General features: G+C 42.5%; 1 protein-coding gene and 1 long non-coding RNA gene across 2 annotated transcripts in view; both read right to left on the reverse strand.

Moving 5' to 3' along the window:
* Positions 1-7,048, reverse strand: part of SRBD1 (S1 RNA binding domain 1) — a gene marked incomplete at its 5' end in the record, with an annotated part of 128,083 nt that extends 121,035 nt beyond the window's left edge. Inside the window, 7 exons of the mRNA XM_082480243.1 lie at positions 720-858; positions 998-1,115; positions 2,245-2,411; positions 3,936-4,295; positions 5,331-5,496; positions 5,972-6,051; positions 6,956-7,048. Of these exons, the coding sequence (XP_082336369.1) occupies positions 720-858; positions 998-1,115; positions 2,245-2,411; positions 3,936-4,295; positions 5,331-5,496; positions 5,972-6,051; positions 6,956-7,048 (1,123 nt within the window). The remainder of the gene's footprint in view (positions 1-719; positions 859-997; positions 1,116-2,244; positions 2,412-3,935; positions 4,296-5,330; positions 5,497-5,971; positions 6,052-6,955) is intronic.
* Positions 7,049-7,385: 337 nt separating this feature from the next.
* LOC309670139 lies at positions 7,386-14,093 on the reverse strand. Its single transcript, XR_014268972.1, has 3 exons — positions 13,987-14,093; positions 12,517-12,627; positions 7,386-7,438 (listed from the first exon to the last, which is right to left on the reverse strand). It is a non-coding gene; the product is annotated as an uncharacterized lncRNA (long non-coding RNA).
* Between the last annotated feature and the right edge of the window lie 11,166 nt (positions 14,094-25,259).

Consider the following 25,259-nt stretch of genomic DNA (forward strand, 5'->3'; position numbering starts at 1 on the left):
AGAGTAAGAGTCAGCCCCACTAAGGAGGTTTGGTACTGTTACGTTAAAATGTAAGTGTTGGGGCAGGGAAGAATAAAAGTATGTCTGTATTTTAATACCATACAGAAGGTTGCAGCATTCTTCTTATTTTATTGTCAGAGATTGCCCCCTACAGATTCACCCATAACTGCATTCACAAAGAAACAATTTGCAGTCTACATGTGACAATCCTATTGTTAAAGATCCTGCTCAAATTTCAGAGAGTACATCTTCTCCAACCCTTACTGTCATTCAGTAACAAAAAACTCTCCCACTCACTCCCAAATCACCAAGGCCAGTTTTTATTAAGGTATGCTTTGACGGGTGACAGTACAGAGTGTGGGCACAAGCCCCTGTACAATCAGCATTGAATCTTCAGTAAACAATTCAAATACAACCATGGAGAGGTCTCAGGTGTGCAGTGCAGTTTCCTCTCTCTTACCAGTAAATACAGATGTCAATTACAACACCTCCAGACTTTTGTCCTTTGTATACAAGAATTATTACTATTTACAATACAAAAAGACAAGAAAGTTTGGAGAGCCATTAAGTGTAAACTCTTACCACATGTTGCTAAAAGAACTGTTGAATTTAAAATAGTTGCATAACTTCCAGCAACATCAGAACAATTAAAGTGATTCCCTTTTTACAATATTTTCAGACACTTAGGACATTATTGCTCATAGAAGCAGAGCGCTTACCTTTGGTATTCGGTCTAATATAAGAAAAGAGATTGAGTTCCATAGGGTTCTGCAGGAGGGAGAGAGCAGCAGGTTCTAATCCCAGCTGCTTGGCCCTCTGGGCTTTGGTGCCTTTACTCCCAGTTTTATAAGGTGCAGACTTAAAACAAAACAAAAACACAGTTATTAAAAGGCAAGGAAATATTTCAGTCATGCCGTGTACTTCGCATTGTGCACCATTTAGTTATGCAAGATTGCATTTAAACTAAGGATGATCTGATAAAGACTAGTGTACTGACCACATGGTCCAATTCTTCCAAAGTTCTGCAGTTTAATAATGCTGTTAAAAGGCATCCAGATAATTTCCCTTCTTTCTTCAACTTTTGTATCATTGTATGCGTCTTCTTCGCAACAGTACTAAAATGCAAGAGATTGATATTAACAGTCACATTTCATAGTGGATTAAAAAGGCTATTGATTGTGACCTTGTTTGTTACACCGCTGAAGCTCTCTGAAACCCCTGAAGATTGTATCTCATGCTAATCCTCAACAAACCATTCTGATAATCCAAAAGAGCTTCTAGCTATTACCCTCTTTCTCCAATTAGTCCAAAACTGTATCAAAACATCTTCCGGTAGCTTTAAGAAAAATCATCAAACAATACTGATCATAATTGCTGCTATATCCATTTTTGCAAGATTACTGGCCTGGAAGCCAAATAAAAAGGCCTTAAGTTAAATCCATGTCGATGAGCACTTAGAGCTGAAATTCACACTGAGATAGTTCTGCAGGATCAAGTACAGGGTACCAGATTTTAAACTTTTAGACCTCCAATAAGATACCTGTGAGCAACTGCAAGCAGCAAAGGTAGTTTGTTATGACTTCAATTATTTGTTCAGACAAGAACTCTCTCAGGCCACCTTCCCTCTTCGGAAAGAATCTCTTGCTAGGGAATAGCGGGAAGTATAAGGAGGAAGACATCACATTGACAGAACAGCTGGCAAGTCTGTTCCCTTGCCATCTCGAGAACATATAGCCACCCAAAAGCAAGAAGGAACAAGAGCAGTCTTATCCACGGCTGCTGCGGGCTTTGCTGATCATTTCTTCGCTGCCATGGTCTGGGATAGTTTAGTCCGCCCTCCCAGTACACTACAACCTCAAGTAGTGCTCTTCACCAGTGGCTTTTCTGCTCCAAGCAGGGATCCAAGGGATTCTTAGTGATTCTTTTTCTAAGGGTGCTGCTTACATCTAACAGCCTACATATCTCCAGAACCTATAAATGACTCTCTTAGTAAGAAGTTTTTCTCTGCAGTTTCAGCAAACTGCAGAGAAATTAACATCTTAATTTTTCTTTGGCAATTAATATTGCTAGATTTCTTGTTACTTAAAGAAAAAAAAGACAGGTATTAAGCATAATTACCTCAGTTTTAAACTTTTTTCTTTCCTTTATAACTGTAGTGTGCACAAAGTATCAAAACAAGGCTCACAGAAGCAGCAGCCGGCTGTTACTTCCCTCCCCCCACGATACCTGCCTGCATTAACTTACCGTAGCTCTTCCAGAGCTTGCTGCACTTCTCGCAAGGCATCAGCCTCCAGATTATTGATGAGCTCTTTTCGATACCGAGCAATAAAAGGAATCGTGTTTTCTTCTTGAAAGAGGCGAATTAAGTTTGCACACACCCATGCTTCAACATTTGTTATTTCTGACAATGCCTGTCAAAAAAAACCCAAAAAACAAAACAACCAAAAACCAAACAACCACATTTAAGAAAGGTGATAGATTGCTTCACACAGCCTCCTGCTCAAAGTTCAAAACCACCCACAGAATATTATGCTGGCCAGCAGAGACTACTGTCCTCCCTAAAACAGGATGCCAGGCTTCCCATGCAGCCAGCCAGCCACCACGCTCAGTACTTCAGAAAGACATGCAGCAACCAATGTTTCCAGAAACTTGTAACTACAGGGAAAAAAAAAAAAAAAAAAAAAAGCAGGAAGGAGTGCCTCTCCACTCTCTGGAGCAGGAAAAAAAACCCAAACAATTTAAAAAATAAAATCAGAAAAACAACAAACTGCACATGACAACTCAAAACACTTGGAACTCTTTTTTTTTTTTTTTTTAAACCAACACTGACATACCTCATGGTTAAACAAAACAAACAAAACCTACAAACCCAGAACTTAACCAAGTCCCACTCCACCAATAATTCTAAACTATCGTGATATTAGGAAAGGTTTCAAGATGAACCAAGCCTCACAAAGTTAAACACAATTTTGTACAAATGGGGCTTTCTAAAGAGAAAGTTATAGCGTATCAATACAGAATCCAGGAATAACTCTCTAAGTACCTTAGCTTAGTAACATTTTAACTAACACAGTTTGTTTGCACTTCACTACAGTTATTCCCATAGACAACTGATACAAGCGCCTTTATTTTGAAGGCTAAAAATGTAACAACTCCTACACAATCATATTCACTGCTTTTAGAGCAATACATAAAGAACAAATCCTCCACCTGCATTTCCGGGAATATTTTAGAAGACTCCGGAACAAAATTTTATGCCTTTCTTAAGCAGGCAGTAATAAGGATGAGGAATAGGATGTACACAATCTATTCCCATTCTGTTCATATTCAAATCTTCCATAACCATACCCAGCCTCCTAGAACAGGAGTTATCCTAAAACTGTCTTCATCTGAACAGCTTCAAAGTTAACATCCTACAAAAACAAAGACGATATCTCCCTTGATGTCATTGCTGTTCCAAGAATGCTGTTCCAATCTCCTCCTTGATGGTACTGTAAATTGATATACACTATCAAATGAGTCTCCACAACAAAACGATCCACACTACTAAATCTTAAATTCTGAAACTGTGAACACAGACATCCCAAATCTTTCAGTATCCCTTCCTGCAAGAGTTTCAGTTAACTATATTCACAAAAAAACCCTCATGTGCTGATACAGAGGAAACGTGCAAACTGTTACAGGCAAGCTTTGTACTAAGGACTGCCTAAGTCACAGATATTAGAATAATGTTGAAGTTTTGAAGTTACCAAGGAACATTTACACTTATACATGTATTATGACAATTTAAGCTGAAATTAAATGACTACTTAACAGCACAATGACTCTCTGACACTCCAATTGATGCCAAGAGGACTGAAATTGTACATTAAAGATTTTAAGTGCTAATTATGTAGGAAATTGTTTCATTGATACCTCAGAAAAAGATCTCATACCTGTACAATATCCCAGTTCATTTCAAATTCTTCTTTTATTTTGCCTCCTAGATTTTTAACTGGCTTTCCTTCAGGACATGTAGTCGACTTAATCTTTTTAAAAGGTGGTTCATCAGCTGCAAAATCCTCCTCAGATTTCTCATGTTTCACTTGATTTCCTACTACAGGAACACTTGTTGAGGGTTTTTCATCACTCTCTAAACTCTTTGCATTCTTCCCTTGGAATGAATTCATTTCCATTTTTTTAGGCACTTCTGACTTTTGTTTTAAAGTTTTTTGTTTAGTGCCTACATCTTCTTCCTTAGGTTTTAGAAGGTGCATTTTATTATCTTCTGCAGGGGCAATAGGCAAGGATACATCCTGTCAAAAAGGCATTGAAACCATATTAAGCAGACAGTCACAAACCAGTTTAACATTTCAATTAAAATATAGGAAGACTTGATACCAGACATCATTTTCCCAAGCAATGTCTCTGTCTGGCAGGGAAATGCCAAGCCAGAAATCAAGTAACCTGAAACACATCTTGCATGGAGGAAAAGATACAAACATACCTCAGTGGAACTGCGATTCAAAAGATCAAATAAAATTATCCTGGAAATACTTTAACTGGATCTGCTTCAGGAGACACTGACCTACAGTCCTTGGCTCCACTCATCTTAACAAAACAGGGACCAGCAGGGCAGGTAAGCTGAGGTGTTAGGTGCAGCATGGGAACTGGAACCGAGATTTGGTCTGCTGAGATATTGTTTAACCTTGGGCAAGCTACACCTTCTTTCCTGAATGTCCCCAGAGATGATCTTCAGAGTCCAAGAACGTATTTCTCAATATGCCACATGTGTCAAAACATTCAGAAACATTAGTATAAACCAGAAGCACTGGCTTCTGTCATGACCTCATCTCTGATGTTAATCTGTGACAGAAGTAAGTAACTTCTGACAGAAGCGCATCTTATATCCATCATAATACAACTGCGATCCTTACTGGGTCGAACAGCCATGCAAGCAAATTTAAGTCCAGGCCTTCTTTTTGTTGTGGTACCCAGCTGATGAAAAGGTAGAAGACACCAAAGGTGTAACACAGAAACCAGAGATACTAGAGTGTTTAGTTTTCATGACAGAAAGAACAGAGGTATTTATTTTTGTTGTTGAAATAGATCTCCAGGAAAACACATGTCCCATTATCATCGGCCAAAATTTTAGAGGAGGGCCCTTAGATCTGGGACACTTAAATATATAGGAAAGCCAAGTTTACCAAGTATACTGAATATTCACAGCAACAGCGGAATCAGATGAGCTGATCAGACTCAGGCAACCAAGCGAACCAGAGTTGGAAAAATTCCGCCCATGTTATTTGCCAACCACAATAATTAAATGTCTCTTGTTTACAGATACTCACCATTTCCTCTTTTATTACTACCTTCTTGACTTTTTTCCTGGCCACAGCTGACCGTGGAGCAGCAACTTTTTTAGTTTTTGCCTCATTTTTCTTTGACAACTGAGGTCTCTTGGCAATTTTGCTTTTTGGCTCCCACTCTTCCTCTTCCTCCTCTGATTCAGAGCTCCTGAAAAACAAACGAATGAACAATATTCCTTGTGAGAAGAAAAAAAAAAAAAACAAAAAAAACCAAAACACATAAGCAAGCCAGTCTGAGCGTTTTCTGACATGAAAGCAAGCAAACAGGAAAAATGAACAGAAAGGTAGGCAGGCTCAACAAATACAGGTCTTCCGTGCTGTTGCACAGCTAATGGCTGGAATAATTTAGCAAGCTTTCCTGAAGCTGGTCACTGGGATGTGTACACATCTGATTCTGTGTGGACAACTGGCAATTCAGTTTCACCCTATCTTCACTGTGAGCATGAAACTTCACAGAGGGGGAATGTGTGTGTATATATAAACATATATATATTATTTTATAATTTGAGCTTTGTGCATTAAAAATTTTATCAGCCTCTCGGAAGCTGAGTGTTGCTATTATGCAATTGCTCATGCTTAGCATAAACCTTTAAAAAAAGTCCTAAGGAAAAGGGTAATCTTACGAATTTAGAAATGAAGGTAGTTCATCTTCTGATGTATGGGCTTTGGCCTCAGATTTCACCCTCCTTGGTAGAGATGACATCTGAAACAGAAGCGAGAAGAGAGAAATAGAACATTTGGTTGAAGTTGTATTCTCTTATTCAGTCCTTTAACTCACTGCCAAGAGTGCCCTCATAATGTCTTCAGCAATCACAAAAGTTTGGATTTCTTCGTATCCAAGAATTTAGGCCACAGCAGCACACATTCAACAATCTTTTCAGCTGAGCAAACAGACAAACCAGCGCTATAGCCTCTCAAATTATTTTTCTCTTCAAATGGAGCTAATTATTTGGCTTGCGTGTAAAGCTGTCCTAACAAAGAGAGTACTCTCAGACATGTTACTGGGTGTCACTTAGGTACTATGCAAATCTTTCCTCCATCAGCCTAAGAAGCACATAAAATTAAGATCTAGTAAAGTGAGGTCGCATATGGTTTTGATGTGAACAGGACTACAAGAAGATTGTCCATTTTGATCTAGAATTTCAGTTTTAAAGACTATCCATTGCTTGTATGCTTAATAAAAACAGCGATTTTGAAAGAGCTGCTCATTAGCATATAGAAAGCACATAAAACAATTACCAAAGGTAAAAACAAATGGCACACTTTCTCCTGACCTGAGACTCATACCTACAATAGCTGCATTTCAGTTAATCGGTCATAGAATTTTTGGCATTGCTTGGGCCAATGAATTTCAATAATCATATTTGGCAGTTTTAATTACAGAATTCTAGATACCCTCCAGATTTTACCTGCCAGAAAATTAAAACCATAAACAAACAAAAAACCATAAAGCATTTCTACAACTATAAAATTCATAAGCATTTTTTACCTATATCTGGTACAATTTCGTCATTCTTCGCATTTCTCCAATTTTTTGCACCTTGATCTTTGATCCAGCCTTACCACTGCAATGCAAGCCTTAACGTCTCACGTTTGCACATACAAACCCGATAAGCATTTTGCAAAGTGCCATTTAACTCAAGGGCGAAACGCCCTTTAATCCAACTCCATTCAGGCCCCTGTTCAAGCACTAGAAGCATAACTATTGTTATAAATAGCTTTCCAGCAAGTTTTCCTTGTAAAGCAGTACCAGAATTTAAGTGACAATTTTCAGCACCACAGCAGAAGGGGAACTATTGAGGCCCACATCAAATAGCACTAGCTATTAGCTTGCTTGCAAAACACCTTCTTGTAGCAATCGTCATGGTCAGTAACAGGTCAGCACTTTCGTGCCCATTATGTGACTGGTTAGAATACAGGTCTACCACAGGAAAACAGAAATCACCACAGAACACGAAAAATATTACTCACCTTATTAGCTTCCCAGGTGCCTTTTCAATGTCAGTTCTGAAACACCTGCAACTTCACCCAGCCACTCCGCTTCTCCGTTCTCCTTTGCTCTTTATAGCTGAACAGTCCTCATCATAATCCTGAATTAAATACATATTTATTCACATTACCATAGATGCATGAAAATAATGTTTCCATTTTATATTGTACTTTAATCTGTGAATGGGAAAACCAAAAAACATTATTCATGTTTGCAACACCAAGATTTCCAGAATCGCGTATCTCTGATCCATTTTCTTGCAGTCACCGAGACCCTTTTCACATGGTCAAGTCTCACCATTCTCTCTGTTTTCAAACTAGGTATTTAGCTTACAACATAATTATCGGTCACGCTGCTTCTGCTAATCCAACCAGGTAGGGTCTTTTTAGTATTCCAGGCAATCTCAGAAGGCCGTGGTCAGTATTTAAACACTCTAACCACCTTCTTCATACTTACCCACTGAACCACAGCAAGGAAGAAGGAAAAAGCACACGTGCATGTTCTCTCACTTGAGGTCAGCATTTCCTCTACATAACGCCGCTCTCTAAACTCCCCTGCCAGTTTTAGACACTCAGCGCATCACCATGATAGTTTTTGAGCTTACCCAAAAGGCCAGGTAAAAGGAAAGCCTCATCTGGAAGGTCTTTTTTCTGCCAATATTTCCCTTTCACCTTGTCGTGGTTTGGCCTCAGCCAGCAACAGAGAACCACGCAGCCGCTCGCTCGACTCCCACAGCCGTGGGAAAAATCGGCAGAAAAGGGCAAAACTCGTGGGTTGAAATAGTGTAATTTAACAGAACAGACAAAGGGAAGAAGAAAGAAAAACAATAACACCGGTAAAGGAATACAAGAACGCGATTACAGTACCGCCGCCGCGCAGCGCACCGACCGGACCCGCCCCGCCGCAGCCCGCCCCCGAGTGGCGACTGCCCCCCCCTCCCCGGCTACCGCCTCTTATAGCGGGGCATGGGGCACGTGGGATGGAATACCTGTCTCCCCCACCAGCTCCTTGGGGAAATTAACCCCATCCTTGCCGGAACCAGGACACACTTCAAATGGCCAAGGGCAGGATCTCAAAATATCTCAACATTTGTATTGTTACATTAAATCAGATTACAGGAGGAGTAAAGCTTAATCTATAAAGTTAATTATACTTCCTGTGATCCAACACTGGTGACTGATTTAACTCTTCGTATCAGCATAAGAATAGGAGACGAGCTCCTTGGTTTGTGAAACCGGGCATTCTCCACGTTCTTCATGAGCGGATTATTATTATTTGCTCCTACGGCCTTTAAGTCTGAGTCTACTTGTCTTCATACAATGCACTGAATGAAATAGAATTACCATATAGCAAATACAAAAATAGCACAGGAAAGCATGGAATAGAACAGGAAGTGATACGTAACAAGGCCAAGTCTTTATGGGACACTACAATGTTTGTCTGCCTTTTCCTTTTGATTGCATGGATTTTCCACTTAAAAAAAATAATTAGATCATCTTTTAAATGTTTGTTGCAGTTCTTCATAAAGCTGGAAAAATATCGGTCATGTTTGATCCAGAAGATAACACCAGCACAGAATCTGTCCTCTGTCCCACTCATCAATAATGTGTTAGTTCTTACAAGCATGTAATGAGTTGGCACTGGCCTCAGATACATAAACTCCAACTTTAATTATATTATTAATCTACTAAATTTTCTTCAGAAGATCGGTAACTTTCTTCCTAAAGGCTTTTGTACCTGCACTTAAAGTTAATTTGAACTAAGGTAAAATGTGAATTTAGAGCACAAAACTTATTTCAGAATAACTCTCCATAAACAGGCAAGCCATGGTCAGAAGCCAAAATGGGGTTCTACAGCTCAAAATAAAAGCCCAATACCAAAGAGCATCTGTGAGATGAATATTAAACATGGGATATCACAAAGGAAAAAAAATGTCCCAATATTTCACTGTGAGGTGGGGCCAAGTCACAACCACCTCCCCTTCTAATAACGTATACGCCAAGCTAACTATACCTCATGTTTGTAGAAAAAGAATCTTGCAGTTGCTACATATATTCTTTTTTGTTTACAAAGAATCATGTTTTTATTTGAATCCTCAAAAGTACTTCTGATTTGACTCCAAATTGCCAGACAGCTGTCTGCTAAATTTTCCCCCTGAGCCGCCTGCACTAGGGTGTGCTAACACCTACAGTTAATGACTAAGAAAAACAGTCCTTCTGTGATTCACTGCGGAGGGGGAGGCAGGGAAGAGGATAAAAAAGCAACGAGTCTAAATGCCACTGATGATGATGAATAACTATTACAGATTTTTCTTTTTTTATAAAAAAAAACGCTTAGAGACAGCCCCTGAAGCGAGGCAGGAAGACTCAAGAAACGGGCAAAGACAGCTATGCTCCACATGGGGCATCGACAACGCTGACTGTGCTGACTACACGACAAGGCAATCAAACAAGCTATCGCCTGCTCCGTGCTCTGCTTCTGTAGGGATATGGTCCCCCATGTCTCCTGCCTCAAGTGTTGAGGGAGCCTGGAAGAGCTTTATTTACTCTCCCACAGCAGATCAAGACAGTGTGAAATTGGCAGCTTAGCTCCTATTATGTTTTCCAGATAGACTGGCATCAGTGGGAAAACTGCCTTTATCTCTTCCTTCTCCGTCGCCTCCAGGTAACCATACTCAAAGTAAGGGCTGGTTTCTACCCTAAGGAAAGCAACTGTAGCTTGCGTCCCCTTCCCAAATCCAGAAGAGTCCCATAGGTGTAGATGAGCCAACTAGAAAGCCAAAGATTTAAGAACAACCAATTTATACCAGAGTCAGGTCAGTGCAAACTTCTTTCCCTTCCTGTGTCTGTGTTCGGTATCGCTGTACCTTACCGCAGGTGTTCACAGCGCTTGGCATCTCCTGTACTTATCACCTGAAGGAAGCAAACACACAGTATCCAGTGACGTGCACAAGTTATCCGGCCACGCTGTGCAGGATTTCACCAGCTTGCCAACTGGCATATTAAACTCCCACAAGCTCTGTTCTAGCAGCTCTCCTCACATCTGAGGCCAGCAAACTTCCACGTAACATTTGCTAACACATTTTTTTTCTCATTTTATGTATGTTGTCAGAAAATTTGCTGCAATTTTTTTAAAAAAATGTTCTTTGAGAAAAAGCGTTCTTAACAATCATCTCACTAACAGTATCTTACTTCCAAGCCAGGCAACATGAGCTAGTCCCTGGAGACTTTGGCCTTGCCCACATATTTAAGCTCCCAACTCCTGTTTCGTTTCAGACCTATCTGAGTACGATCCTCGGCTTCTGCGCGATAGGCTGAAACCTTAACACTCAACCTTCACACTAGACCCTTGATCCCCTATTCACGGGCATTAACACTCTTCTGCTTGACATCTCCCAGATGCCAGCAGGCAGCATGAGACATCATTGCCTGAAACACCCAAATTCTCTTTACTTGGCACACTCAGTAATCACTAAAGTCTTGCTTTTCCACAAAACCCAAAACAGTTACGGTGTGTTCTTCAAAAGCACTTCTGCTTAAAAAAGAAAGAGGACTTCACAGAACTATTACACTGGCCAGTGAAGAAGAGTTGAAGCTATTTAAATTATTGCTATTGTAGATAAATATATCTCCCAGGTCTACCCTCCAAATACCGTGGCATCGGTTTTGTTGCCAGTTCTTTTGTTCCCACCATTTCTATTCTCTGCATCCAATGCAGAGCTCCACAACGCACTCCAGCTATCCTGATGGCTGTAAATAGCACACTTCTCCCTGCCTGTCAGCTACTCATTAAAATAAGGCTACTGTAGTTCGGTGTTGGACCATGCCAGGAATAAAGAAGAGTGACAGGGGAGCTCTTAGCATATACTTCACTGTACAGAACCTTAATATGGGTATGCACAAAACATACAGCAAGGAGGTAATCATTCCTCTGGTCTCTCTCCCCAAATAGAAGTTCTAGGCTGCGTTTAGATTATAAGTAGAGCGAGGCTTTAAAGGTCTTATGATGTTAAAGAGCAATCCAAGTCTCATTTGCAGACTGATATTCTCTTCAACCTCCCTATTCATGCAAAGATACAGCCCATTTAAAATAAATCTCATCACATGTGAATATAGGAAGCGTATGCAACTACTTGCAGAAAGAAAAGTTTAATAATAATTTAAAAGTAATCATATTAAAAGACCCTCCCTCCTTCCCCCTGCTATACTCTCCAAAACCCCAAAAAATCTAGCTCAAGACTATATTTTGTAGCTCCACCATTAAAGCAACAATTTTCAGAGTCAGAAATTGCTCCAGTAATCCTAATAGACTGTCACATCTTCTACAGGGCATTTTAGAAAAAAATTGTATTTAATAGTTGAAAGTTATAGAGAATATATACTTTTGTGGTATGATCAAATTAATGCCATTATGACAAATTTAGATCTCATAACCTTACTACATTAAGTCACATAAATCCCTCATAACTAGAGAAATACAGATCTGAATCTATGCACCTCACAACTCAAATATTCTACCTGAAGGTACAGGATTCAGGAAAAAAAAACAAAAACAAAAACAAAGAACTGAAAAAAAACCACACCACCAGCACGCATATACTTGGAAATTAATTTCATTTCAGTAGCTGCAAAAAAATCCTTGTCCAGCAGAAAAGGACATGGAAACTTCTAACACTCTTTTCCATTTAATCTGAAGTACAGCATTCCTTCCAGAAAGGAACTCTGTCTATGCAGGAAGCTCCTCAAACTTCGCTCTACAGCCTGTTTTTCTAGCATGAAAAAAAAATAGCAAGTATAACAGAATTTTGCATTTTAGCTTCTTCTTAAAAATCACACAGTACTAGCCAAGCAACAGTTTACTATAACACCAAGCATCTGGGGCAGGACATAAAAAGCACTGTGAACCCCACAAGTGAATTTCAGACGATTATTAGTGGCAGCAGAGTGGCCCACTTCAATAATTATATGATTTTGCTTGTCATTTTAAGACACCTCCATTGCATGCTAAAATAACATCCTAAGAAGAAATCAAAGCGTGAGCATACTGTCAGCAGCAAAGAGTAAAAAAATGCTATGCAGACCGATGGTAGGGACTTGTATGGAAATTGTTCTATCACTTCAGAAGGTTTTTATCACCTGTAATAACGAAGTTGTATGTCAAAACATAAATCAAACTTACTCTAAACCTCTCGAGGTTAAAACCTTGGAGACCTCCCAGACACTTTTGATCAGAGAAGCTGATACAGTAGATTTCCAAGGACTTTTCCTGCACAAAGCCAATCAGGACCGCCTGAGAAAGGAGTCACAGACACAAATCAGGAGACTCTAGTGGTAACTGGAAAATTACAGCCAGAAAGAAAAGGGAGAGACATATTGGGTATGCACATACAGGAAAACACTCCCCAACACTAATCAGAAAGAAAAAGGTATAAGACTAGTAGGAGTACCACCTACTGCTACTACTTACAGAAGTACCACCAAAAAGGCACACCACCAAGGTTGTGCCCACAGAAAGCACACCCTCCTCCAAGCCTGTTCCTGTAACTAGTGGTCCCACTGGGGAAAAGGCACAACCTGCATTATGCAGCAGCCTGACACGGAATCAGAAGAGGTGCACAAAGGCAGATGGGGGAACAAACGCTTTCTGTACATTTTTTTTAAACCACCTATGAAAACAGACATTATCCAAAACCAGGGGGATACTGCTTCTGATTCAGCAACAGACTGCCACATCGTGTGCAGCTACACCTTTCCTTCAATCCAGAAAAATAGCTGTAAGGTAACACTCCCATCCAGGTTAATGTAACGGGACGTGTTCGCTCCTGAAGGATACAGAGGATGTGCACCTGTTCTGCACGGCCACAGCCGAATTTATCACACCAATGACACTCGCTTCAGAGCCTTGCAGGCACACAAGGGCAGCTGAGAGTAAAGCACTGTGTTGTTGCTTGGTGACTCACTACCACCCAAATCCCTGCTTTTTCGTCCCAGAAACGCGACCGACCTTAAAATACACTTTGCATATTTGGAAGCCCTATCCTTCCCCAGAGGACACCCGGCTTTGCTCAGATCCGTTGGCAGCATTCAAGAGGGAAGGGCTAATCGAGCTAAATCTCACCCTCCCTGCCTGGGAAGGGCATCAGCTCGCAGGCAGAGAAACCACGGGAAAGAGCCCCCTCACAAGACCCTTCCCGCCCCCAAGGAAGGCGGGGGGCACAGGAGGCACCCCAGCGGAGCCCGGGCGCCCCAAACCCTCCCGCCCCGGCCCCATCCCCATCCCGGTGGATGCCCCGCCCCCACCCCCCCCCCGGGGCGCTGCCGCCCGCACCGCCGGTCCCCCTCACCCGCCCCCCGGCGGCTCTCGCACGGCGGGACCCGGACACCGGTTTCAGGGCGAGGGGAGCCCCGAGCAGCCCTTCCCCCGTGGGCCAGGGGGAGAGGCAGGGAGCAGAAGCGGAGGCCCGGGAAGAAAAGGGCTCGTTCCCACCGCAACAACCGAGACAACAGGAAGCCCCCCGCTTGCCGGCGCCCGGCACGGAGGCCGCCGGGGCCGGGGGCCAGCGCAGCCCCGCAAGCCGCTGCCCGCCCTGCCTCACCCGCGCCCTCGGCCCGGGCCCGGCGAAGGGCGGGAGGCTTCCCCCGACATTACCCCCTGCTGCCGGCTGCCGCGTTTGAAAGGGCCGCCAGGGCAGCCATGGCGGAGCCGCCCGCCCGCCCGACGCGCCGCGGGGAGGAGCAGGAAGCAGCGGCTGCGCCGCGCCGCAGGAAGCGGCCACCGGGGCGGGGTCAGCGGTGGCCCCGCCCACCGCCCCGCACCCTGCCGGCGGTGACGGGGCTCCCAAGCGGTTCCGGGCAGCACCCGGGGCGGCGGTGCCGGCCGCGCTGTCCCGCCGCTCTCCCGCTGTCGGCAGGGCCCGCGGTGCCGCCGCTAGGTGGCGCTGGGCTCCGGGGTGGCGGGCCCGGGCCCTGAGGGGAGCGGCCCGGCGGCGGGAAGCCGGTTCCTGCGCTGGTGCCGTGCGGGGCCGGGGCTTGCGGCTGGGTGGAAACCCGCCTGTCCGGTGCAGGTGCGGGTGTCTCTCCCCGCGCCTCTGCAGGCCGGAGCAAGGGGGCCCGGTCAAGCCAGGTCTTCCCCTTCCCTGCCTCTTGGGGCGGGTGCCGGTTGCAGGGTGCCCCGGGGAGGCCCGTGGGCTGCGGCACCGCACGCCAGGGCCGAACGCGGCCTCCGGGTGCCTCCGGTGCAACGCGGTGACGGTGTTTGGTGGTGGTTCTCGGCTGTACACGTGCCCCTCGTGTTGGTGGTTCTGGGCTGTCCCTTCTCCCTCGTGTTGGTGTTTCTCGGCTGTCCCCGTCCCCTCATGTTGGTGGTTCTCGGCTGTCCCCTTCCCTTTATGGTGGTGATTCTCGGCTGTCCCCTTCCCCTCGTGTTGGTGGCTCTCGGCTGTCCCCGTCGCATTGTGTGGGGCGAGGGCTGTGGGGCCAGCGTCCCTGCATCTGCTGCAGCGTGGAAGGATCAGCCACCTTTTGCTGAAGCTGAGGACCTAGAGTGCAGGTGCAAAATGGCTAGGGTCAACTCTTGGTTTATAGGGGATTTGAAAGGTGTTAGAAGCATTTCCACTGCTCCTGCTAGCCAAAAAAAAAATAGTTAGTTGTTTTTCACAGGGGTATTGGGAAGCAGAAATCACCATTGTGTGAAGCTAAGGTGCTGTATCAAAGGTGTCTGCAGAAGACATTGAAATAAATACATGCCCTTTCTCTCAGCCCACTGGGTAAATAAGAGCATATAGATCCAAACAGACGTAGGATGTTTGTGTACCTGTACCCACGCAGACTAGAACTTGCATTATTTTTCCCTATAACTATAAACATTTGCACTCTAGTGCTGAAAAAAAGCATCCAAGTGTCAGTCACCCATCTTAAAGTTTCATATAAAGTTATGCTTCCCTGCACCGCTGCATCTATTCCTTTTTCACCTACATCTACTAAAGTAACTTTCAGCAAGGATCCTGTGAAGTCCATCTCATACATAAAGTTTAATGGGTGCTGGTTTCTGGAGCCATCGCTAGGAGAGTGGAGCAAGTAGGCTGTTACATTAAAGCCGCCTTTCAAGCTTCCATTACCCTAAAAGGTCTTCTGCTTTGTATCATAAATATTTGTAACTTGTGGTCATAACTACCAGCCAGCTGTCCTCCAGCCTTGGAACGGCAACATCTTAAATGTAACTAAGGTGTAATAAACTTAAATAATTCATAATTTTTCATCTTGACTTTTTAATAAATGTGTGTTTAACAGTCTGGAATTACTTTAAACACAATAATGTTCAATGCAGTCTCTTTCTTTCTGTGAAGTTTACCTGACCTCTATAGCTTTCAGGGGCCCAGAGAGAGAGACTTAGGCACATACTTGTCTTTATGCTTGGGGCTGTATCTCTGGTGCCAAATCTTCAGCTGATATAAACTGTCACAGCTCTGTTGATTTAAATAGGGCCAGTGATATACAGAAGTTGAGGATCTGACTCACAGATCTCAATAGGACTGTTCACATATTTAAAGGTAATCAATCAAGTGTGTAAGTGTTTGCAGGCTCGGAGCTGATTCACTTGGAATTTTGTCCTAGTAAGAGCTGAGCAAAGGGTAGTTTAGTTTAATACTAGGGAAATATCCATTGCTAAGACGGAGCTGTTGTAATTTAACCAGCTAATGTCATACATATGAAATCATGGTAGAACCTCAGACAGTTTTTCAGCTGAAACATCGTCATTTATAATAGGTAAGGTTCTGATTTTTTGTATTTCAGATCAAATGCTGCTTTTATGCCAATGTGAAAACAACCTTTAAATATAGGAACTCGGTGCACTATATAACTAAGGACAAAAGATTGTGACTATAAATAGCTTTAAAATAAAAATTTAAATACTTGGTCTGATATTTTTTAATACTTACAGTGAAACTTTGTGCAGAATATAAAAATACTGCCTGTGTCATCTGACTCCTTTGATGCACTGCATTAAAATTCCTATGTCGAAGTACATATCATGGAGTCAACTTTATTTCTCTTCTATTAATAGTTTGAAATTAGGTCACCGTTCTCGTAAGGATGGGCTAAGCCTGTACAACCAATTTTAAAGAAGTTACATATATAAAAATGTTCAGGATTTTTTCTCATGCTTGCCTACTGTGACACCGTTCTTATCTATAATTTTACTGTCTGTTCTGGTATATGTATTCCATGCTGGCAGGTTTTTTTAGATTTGTTTATAGTGACCCCTGCTGCAAAAGATTAAGACTGATGTTTCTCTAAACGTTTAAAAAGGCTTTTACCCAATTACTTCAGATTTCAGTTCAAAAGAACCAACCAGTTGTAAATTCGAGTTAAGTATATAAAATTTGAAGCTCCCTAATTTGGATAAATGTCAATAAAATTATTATAATCATACGAGGCTTTTTTTCCTCTCTTCCATGTGTAGGAGTTACTTCCTAATGCAATGCAATATAGTTGCAAAGTAAAATAGCTTTTCATGTCCCACATGTAATGCTTGTTCTTTGTGTTATTATTCTTTGATAAGGGCTAGACTTGACACCAATAGATCATTGCTGAACTGCTGCATGTTAATGTTTTTAGAGCTCCACTCAGGAAAGCGCGTGCTTATGTTTATCTCTATTCAGGATAGCAAAATAGTAAAAAAGCAGATTAAAGCATAGGACTAAGTTTAAATACAGATTACCCCTCTGGTTTCAGAAGGACTTAAGCGTCAGTCTATTCCAGTATTGCCCTGAATAGAATGCTTTCTCAAGCTCGGGCTTAAAAATTCTTCAGCAGGGGGTATGGGTATGTGCTCTTTTACAGGCGAAAGATCCACCTAAGCTCTGCGCTGGCCAAAAGCTGTGTAGCCATAGCTAGCGCAGCACTGAACCTGAACTACTGGGCCTTGCTATCGGAGAGTGCACGAGCTGCAGCTTTATGCTTTACGGCTTCCTAGCAGTCTGCAGGCTGGACAAAATAGGCATATAGTTGCTTGCAGAATACACTCCAGGTATAACCACAGTAAAATCTCTCATGTACATATTAGTATAAATGTTATCATACAAATATATATATATGATATGTTTGGTTTTTTTTTTTTTTAAATCTCTGCTTAGAGAGTATTATTTACGCTGCAAAGCCAAGCAAAAAGCCATGCTTTTTTGTGTAATCTTTATACTGCCCTTTGGGCAAGTACTTACTGATGAAGGGAGGCATCCCACGGAAAATTGTGAGACAATCATAGTGAAATAACCACAAGGAGGCAGAGTTAAAATCTGACGAGGAACCTGAATTGTCCCTTTCGCTCTCACTGAGTCCTTCATGTTGCATTCTCAATAGCATTTTCATATGGCTGAGTGCGATTTCATAAGTCTTACAGAAAGGTAAAAGCTAAATTGAATGGAGTTGTCCCATATCCTATATTACCAGTGGAGATTGAATCTTGTATCTTTTCCACAGTAGCCATAGTTCGATATAAAATCAGTGAACTTGGTCATTCTAGTGTAAGGTGGTGGATTATGGGTCCTAACAGTGGTCAGTGGGAAGAAAGTCAGCATAGCTGCATTTCTTTCTCTTTTTTCTGGGAGCTGGAAAATTGATGTCACCTGAAAGGTCAGGAAGGGAGGTGAGCCAGCGGGACAATGTGCTGGGTCTTCCTCTGTCCTCCTTGAGAACTGGAGGAAATCCAGTCCTTTGCAAGCGTTCCCTAAAATTTGCCGTTGGGGGCGGATGCTGGATTACTTATGCTATGAGGGTACAACCTGGTTCTTGGCCACGTTGCAGGAACGTGCTGAGGGTCATATGGTCTGTACTCAGGCTTCATAAAGAATGTAATTCATACTCCTCTTTCCTGCCTCAGCGATTTGGCAGCTCATGAGTTAGCTTCTTCTGCAGCCATTACTGCTGCTTTGGTGATGGTGTGAGCTGAACCGTGACATGTTCATGTGTTTTGTTATCGTCTTGGCAGACTGACAAAAATTTCCTTAGGAGTGCAACTGGGAGAAGAGAATTGGTGATTTTTAAGTCTGTTTCTCAATGAAAGGTGACAACATGTAATGACATAAAGGTATGTGTACATAGAGGAGGCCAGAAAGACAGGAGGACTCTGACGGTGCCCTTAGCTTGTCAGACACCAGAAGGCCCCAGTTCAGAAGTAAGATAACTGAATGAACCTAAGCTAATGAGCACTGCTGAGAGGCAGGGTATGTTAGTTTGGGCATGGTGCCACATTAACATGACTCTACATCTTCCAGATGGAAGCTAGCTTATGTCTGGGCAGCTCAGAGCATGAGCAGAGCTTGCTTGTATCTGTCTACACCTGTCTGCGTGGCCTTGCAGAAGAAAAAAAGCAGTAATTTCCCAATTAATTAGCAAAGGCCTTTTGCAAACAATGCAGGCATAAGAGCATCTGCAAAAAAAAAAGCCCCGATTCAAAACCTCCTCAATTTCTCTTTGTCTACAAGACCTAGAACATGACCACTGTTGAGTCTACTGTCCATCTTGCCAATATACTCACAAAGTGCTTTTGTAATCCCCATCTGTTTTCATTTTCTTCTGTTTCTTCCTGCCTTATATTTATATGGAAAGGTCTCTGAGAGAGAGACCATCTCACTGCCTGTGTTTGTACAAAAATACAGTGTGATGGCATCCTCATCTGTGCCTCGGACTCCTAAACAGTGCTGTGTGCCCAGCAGTGATATGGGTGATGTGTATTAAGTAACCATTTGATTTGGGATTGATAGAAATGTCAGTCAGCAAAAGCAGAGCTCTGTCAGGAGGTAGTTTCCACTGCATTCATATTTCCTACTTGCCAACTGGACAAAGCACCAGTATTTTTATTTTGTGTGGTAGTGTTCACTTGTAAATGGAAGCTCCATGTCGCTGTTACTTTCGCCACTACTGCAAGCTTGTCGCTTTGGTCAGAAAGTTAGTCCCTACCTTTAGCCTGTGCCCTGCCTATCCAGAATACTAATGTGTCATCCACCTATGCAGACTTCGAATGCCCCCCAGTATATTTATCATGATGTCTTCTCAAACGGGGGTCCGCTATGCTCAGATCCCAAGTTCCACTTTGAAGAAGACACTGCAACCAAGTTTCTTAGTCCAACACCTACTGAATCTATGGGCCATTGCTGTGTGATTGCTCTATACATATTTACAGCAGCTCTTCTTCGTGCGTGGATGACGCAGGGTGCGTGGTCCATATGATGCGGTGTCCCTGTGCACATGTGGGCAGAAAGACCTATTGTCAGGTTGTGTTTGAAAAGCTGAATTGCTCCAGATGGCACTGGTATTTGTCCTCACAGCCTTGTTGTTTCTCTGCTGTGAAGGACGAAAGCACAGACAAATTACGTGCCTTGTGCAAAGGTATGGAACCATATCCTGCATCTTCAAAATGCATTGGTATTCCATACATGATCTGTTAACTGTACAGCTGCAGAGGGAATGATAGTGTGGCTCTTCTCCTGATTGATCCAGCAACCGTTTTGCACAATTGCTCCTGAAACTCCGTTACATGCTAATATCTCCAGTCTACATACATAAGAGAATGGAAAAAGAACTAAGTCTTGGAAGGAAGGTAAGGGATACCAAAGGATGTTTAGACTGAAGTGTAGACTTTGTTCCTGGGTTACTGCATGCATCTATTTCAAAAGAGAAGTTGTCTTTAGAATCAGAAGGAAACTGTGGCTTAGGCATTGCTAGAGGGCAATTCTACTTCTGTAGAGGTCAGTTCTGATTTCTGTAAATAAGCATGCTCAAGATTATAGTAAACTTTTTTCTAGGCTGCAGCAGTGTTTTGGAAAAAGTCACGTTTGGAGGAATCGGAACTAAAGTACTTCACTTGAAGTTAGTCCACTGAACTAGCAAAACCCATAATTCCTGTACTATTATCCATATAAAAGCATTTATCCTCTTTATTTTACTCCATATATATATATATATTTGCTTATCAGTTCTCTGCATGTGGGACTAGGATGCTTCAGAGGCAAATCAGTGTCTCCAGTTTCCTCTGCTGACTTTGCAGAAGCACCCAGGTCAGGACCTTCAACAGCCACGAGGCTGCGTGTCTTGTTACAGAGGGACCAAATCTATCACTTCTGAAAGCAGGAGACGATGTAGCCAAGGAGAGAGGCCTCAAGATGTATCCATTATTCCCGCCTGTTTGAATAGCAGCTTAAGTGATTACAAATTGATCAGAAGCTTTCAGCAAGCTCTGAAAAGAGCTTCGGTCTAGGGCACATTCATCTGAATCTCAATTTCCTCCTCAACTACAGTGTCCAGTGTGACCTTCCATGGGTGACTCTTTCTGTGCCTCAGTTCCTCATCGGTAAAATGGACTACTAATAACATTTCCTAAAACGGTGTGTGAGGGTAAATAATGACTATGACATGCTTGGATGTTAGCACAGAAAGGTGCTGCGTAAGAATCTTAGGTTTTAGTAACTGTAGATTTTACAGGAAAATTCCTGCCGTAAAAATTTTGACCAGTCCCAGTCAGTGCATGGACAGTACCAGTATCCGGTATTTGCCATGTTCTGTGCTTGTCTGTTACTTACTGACACAACAGTTTATGCAAGCATACTTGAACCGTTCTAACCGAGCAATCTGTACATAATCTTGAGACAAGGAAGTTTGTGTATAGTCAAAATGTAGTCATAGTACTAGATATCATGATACAAACCATCGTTTAGAGAACTTCTTTATTTCTCAGTCATCGCTTCCCCTCTTTTCCCATCTTTGAAAGCAAGCTGGTGCTTTAAAATTCAAAAGACTTTTAAGTAGGTTTTGATGCATGTGGCAAGCCCACACCACTGTAGAGATGAAAATAAGAGTCGCGTAAGGCCTTTATCCCCCGCCTGAAATTCCGCTGTCTTCAGCAGAGCTGTGGCTGGAGGTGGATTAGCCTGATCCTGGGTGAGAGCTGAGAAAGATGCAGCTCTTAGTTGCAGGGAGACATGTGTTGTCCCTTCAGATCCAGCCCTTCTGGAACTGATGACTGCCGCCAACAGCTGGACCATGGCGTGGCCTTCCCCGAGTGAAGTTAGAGCTTGCTTCCTGGCTGTGGTTGTGAAGTGTGTCTGTCAGCAATTTTACTAGCGTGGCAGCCTTCAGTTTTGTTAAAAATACTCTGAAAACGGCTCTTTTAGTAGTCCTAGTCGCCATTCTTTTAAATAATTACGGTCAGTCTTGCAGACTCGGTCGCAATATCTGTTCAGTTGGAAGTGTGCACAGTATTTTGTTACCAGGCCAACATTTTGGAAGTAACATAAACATATGTAATGCCTCGTCTTTGCTAGATTTTAAGCAATGTTCTTAGGTCCAAGAAACAGCCATCCAGCAACCTCGGCCTTAATAGTACGTGCAGGCCTAGAAAATGGCCACTTTGGTTGCTTGTATCTGTCTCTGTTGTCCTGTAGCATCACAGGTCATTCATTCTCTGACAAAGAAGTTCCAAAAATTCCAGTGAATGGAGAATGTTGACACATAAAACTTGGTTGCTATTTCTGTAAAATAACTATTACAGTAACTAACTATATATAGCCAGAAGTAATTGCTTCTCTAAATAAAATACCAGTGAACACATTACAAGATTAAAGAGAAACTTTGAGCTTCCATCACAGCTATTTGCCGACTCCCACCCATATACACACGATGACTTTGCAGTCATAGCTCTGCAATGCCACGAGACTTAATTTAGGATATGCGTGGCATATTACACTTCCTCACATTCCTAAATGAAGTGTTCTTCCATTAGCTGCTTAGTTCTCATTTTAGCTGGCCACTTCACCTTTTGTTGGGGGAGAAAAGTACAGTCATTTCACCAAATATACTGCAATGCAATTATTCGTTGTCCTTTCTTTATCGTTAGGATTTATAAATGTATAATAAAAGCTTTAGGTGACCACGGGGATTTGGATGTATTATTTAGAGAATATAATTTTGAAACTCCCACTTTTTCAAAAAAGTCTCTTTAAAATGGCAGTTATAGGTAGTAAAAGTGAGACAAATTGCTAGAAGATCAGAAGTGATGCATCTTAATAAAAGTGTGATCAATCTTTGAGAGGGAAGGTGATATGAAACAGCTTGAATACCATGCTGCTGTAGGAAGAGCCACTGGTTAAATACCTTGAAGGCAGATTTACAGTGATCTCTACCACTCAGTGAAGGAGAAGTTATTGCCCATAAACTGGGGTTTATGCTTACTGCTGCTGGTAAAACTAGAAAGCCTGCTCATCCTTTATACCTTTTTTTTGGTAAGGATTCAACAAATTCACATGTGAGAAGTATAGAGGGCACCTACATAAAGGTTTGGAAGTCCCTTATTTTTTCTTCTCTATTTGTCATTACTTAGACAAAGCTGCTTTTGCATGTGGACCTTTTGGAAAGAATACAAGTTATTCCTATGAAATAGCTTTTGCTGATTCAGTCTTTATTGTTGTTGGATTCAGTCTTTATTGTTGTTGCTATAATATTATAATAAGGTCTGGGAGCTGCTGTGATGGAGCAGGGTGCTACCAAGCTGTAGGTAGAAGAAAAGGAGGCCAGTATTGTGCGTGTTTGTGGGTGTCACAGTAAAGGAGAGTTTTGAGGCTGAAGCCCTGTGGGCAGATGGGCTCCAGGGAACTCCTGACATAAGGGCAGCACAGGAAAAACACTTCTGTACTTGAATCAAAACATAAGAAAGGAGTTTTGCCTGCTTCTGAGAGTCAGTGATCAGAGAAGGGTGTTGACATCTTGTTAGGAAGGAGCCCTTGTAGGCAGAGCGGGGGTGGGCTGCGTAGGAACCTGAAAGTGAAAATCAAGAGCATGAGTTTATGCGAACAGGAACAAGTGAGAGCAAACAGTATGTTGTTTTAGGCAAAAACCTACACAAATCCTTACAACATTCTGAATGAACAGGAGTGGCGCAGGAATATATCTGTCATAACCGGGAAAGCAGGCTGATGCTCCATTGTATCTTGGACAGGCTGTGATTGAAGATTTTGCTGCTGAAAAAATCAGCAAGACAAACTCTGAAGATAATTCGGAGTAGAAGATGACACCTATGTTATTAGACCTGACAGCAGTGTGACAAGAAAGCAGATAACAAGAAAGATTCACTATGGGAAACAAAATCGTATTCACTTGTTTGTTTTGTCTCTTTGTATTTGAATACTTTTGCAGCAATTCAACATCAGCTCCCCAAAACCCCACAAATATTTGTGTTCTCAACTTCTTCTCAAACAAAGTGGCACCAGGTAACAACCCATACTTTGGCAGTGTTGCTTCAGGAACAACGGTAATAAATGCTGTTGATGGTCAGTAACTCAGTGTCACAACAGTACCACAGTCGTAAATATAGATGGTACCAACAACTCCCGTTACTCCCCTTTGCCCTTTTCCATGTGGCCCGGCTCCACTGCTCTGTAGCTTTCCTTTCTCCCTCCCTTTCCTCTCCCAGAGGGACAGTGAGATAACTCACGACCGCTCCAGCGGAGAACAGGGAAAAATAGGGATGTGAGGTGCCCGACTTTCCTGCCCCTATAGCTCTGGAGATCTGGAAGACAAGCGTGTCCCTGTATCTGGGTTGCCTGCCCGTGTATCAGCCCGTACTGCGTGCCACCAGGCTTTGTCTGACAAGTCTGTCAGATGGGCTCAGGAGCGAGCAGTTAATAACCAGAGAGGAAGATCCCGTGGGCCCTAAAATTTCATAGCCTGTGTCCTGAAGATTTTGTAACGACCCAATATTTGGTAGGTTCATGATATATTTTTCTATTAGTACAATAAATATCCAAATGTTGTCATCCACTGTAAGTATCAGTAGTAAATATGGGCTGGGCTCTGCCTCTGATCCTTTCTATGTAGAACCATTATTTTAGCACCCCTTTTCACCCGGCCAAGGCAGGCAGTATGGTCAAGCTACGAGTTTATTACAAACTGCTTAAATTGATGCTTACTAGAGGGTAGGCTATTATCAGAAGGAGCTGTGTCAGGGAAATTGGATCTAGCAAAAATTGATTTCATATGTGCGATCACCAGTTTCACACAGAAAGGCTAGCACAGGGACATGAGGTACTAACGTAAGTATATGTAATCTGTCACTTGTAGATCAGCCACAAACTCTTCTGAGCTTGTTGTACTCCCTGTTTGTGTGATGGGAGTGCTGTGTGCAGATTTTGTCATTTGTGGTGAGGATTTGTCATAAATGACCAGTATGATCAGTCTCCTGTGCGTACCTAGACAGATCTCTTGTGCCCAGTTCGAGAAATGCTCCTCTAGAAAGAGTCCCTGAAAAAAGCTAAGTGGAAGGTTGGAAGAGAAACAGAGAGATGCAGGTTCCAGTGCTTGGCCCATTAGAGGAGGTACTGAGTGAGTTTCCGGTAGAGTTTGGAAAGCCCCTCCCTAGAATTAAATAAATTTTGCGTTGCCCTCCTAAGGGAGTGTCGGGAAGCTGTCTTGTAAAGCAAAAGGATATGGGCAGGTATGTTGAGCAGCTGTTTGAAGGACAAATGTGGAAAACATTCCTATCCAGGACAATTCCCAAGAATGTGTTTAACTTTAATCATACGGTGTTAATCACTCCTGTATTTCCCATCTGTTGAGGATGGAGCATTTGTGCCTTTCCACCGCAGTAATTGCACCCTTCCAGTGCAGTAACTCAATGCTGCTTCGTCTTCCCTATCTTCAGCTGCAGCTCCCTGAACTTACTTATGTCAAATAGAGAACCAGTTCAGAAAACTGCATATGCACATGTCCTTTTTCATTCTGAAGCACTTTGCTGAAGTTAAGGATGTCTTTTTAACCTGAATATATGCTTCACTACATAGCTTCATGACTTCAGAACAGCTCTGATATGACTACAGGTTGTATCCTGAGGTAAATAAGCACTCACCTGCTAAGCTAGAAAAAAAATCCCTGTAA

This window comes from Vanellus vanellus (assembly GCF_965231255.1).
Source record: "Vanellus vanellus genome assembly, chromosome: 3".
NCBI classification, from domain to species: domain Eukaryota; kingdom Metazoa; phylum Chordata; class Aves; order Charadriiformes; family Charadriidae; genus Vanellus; species Vanellus vanellus.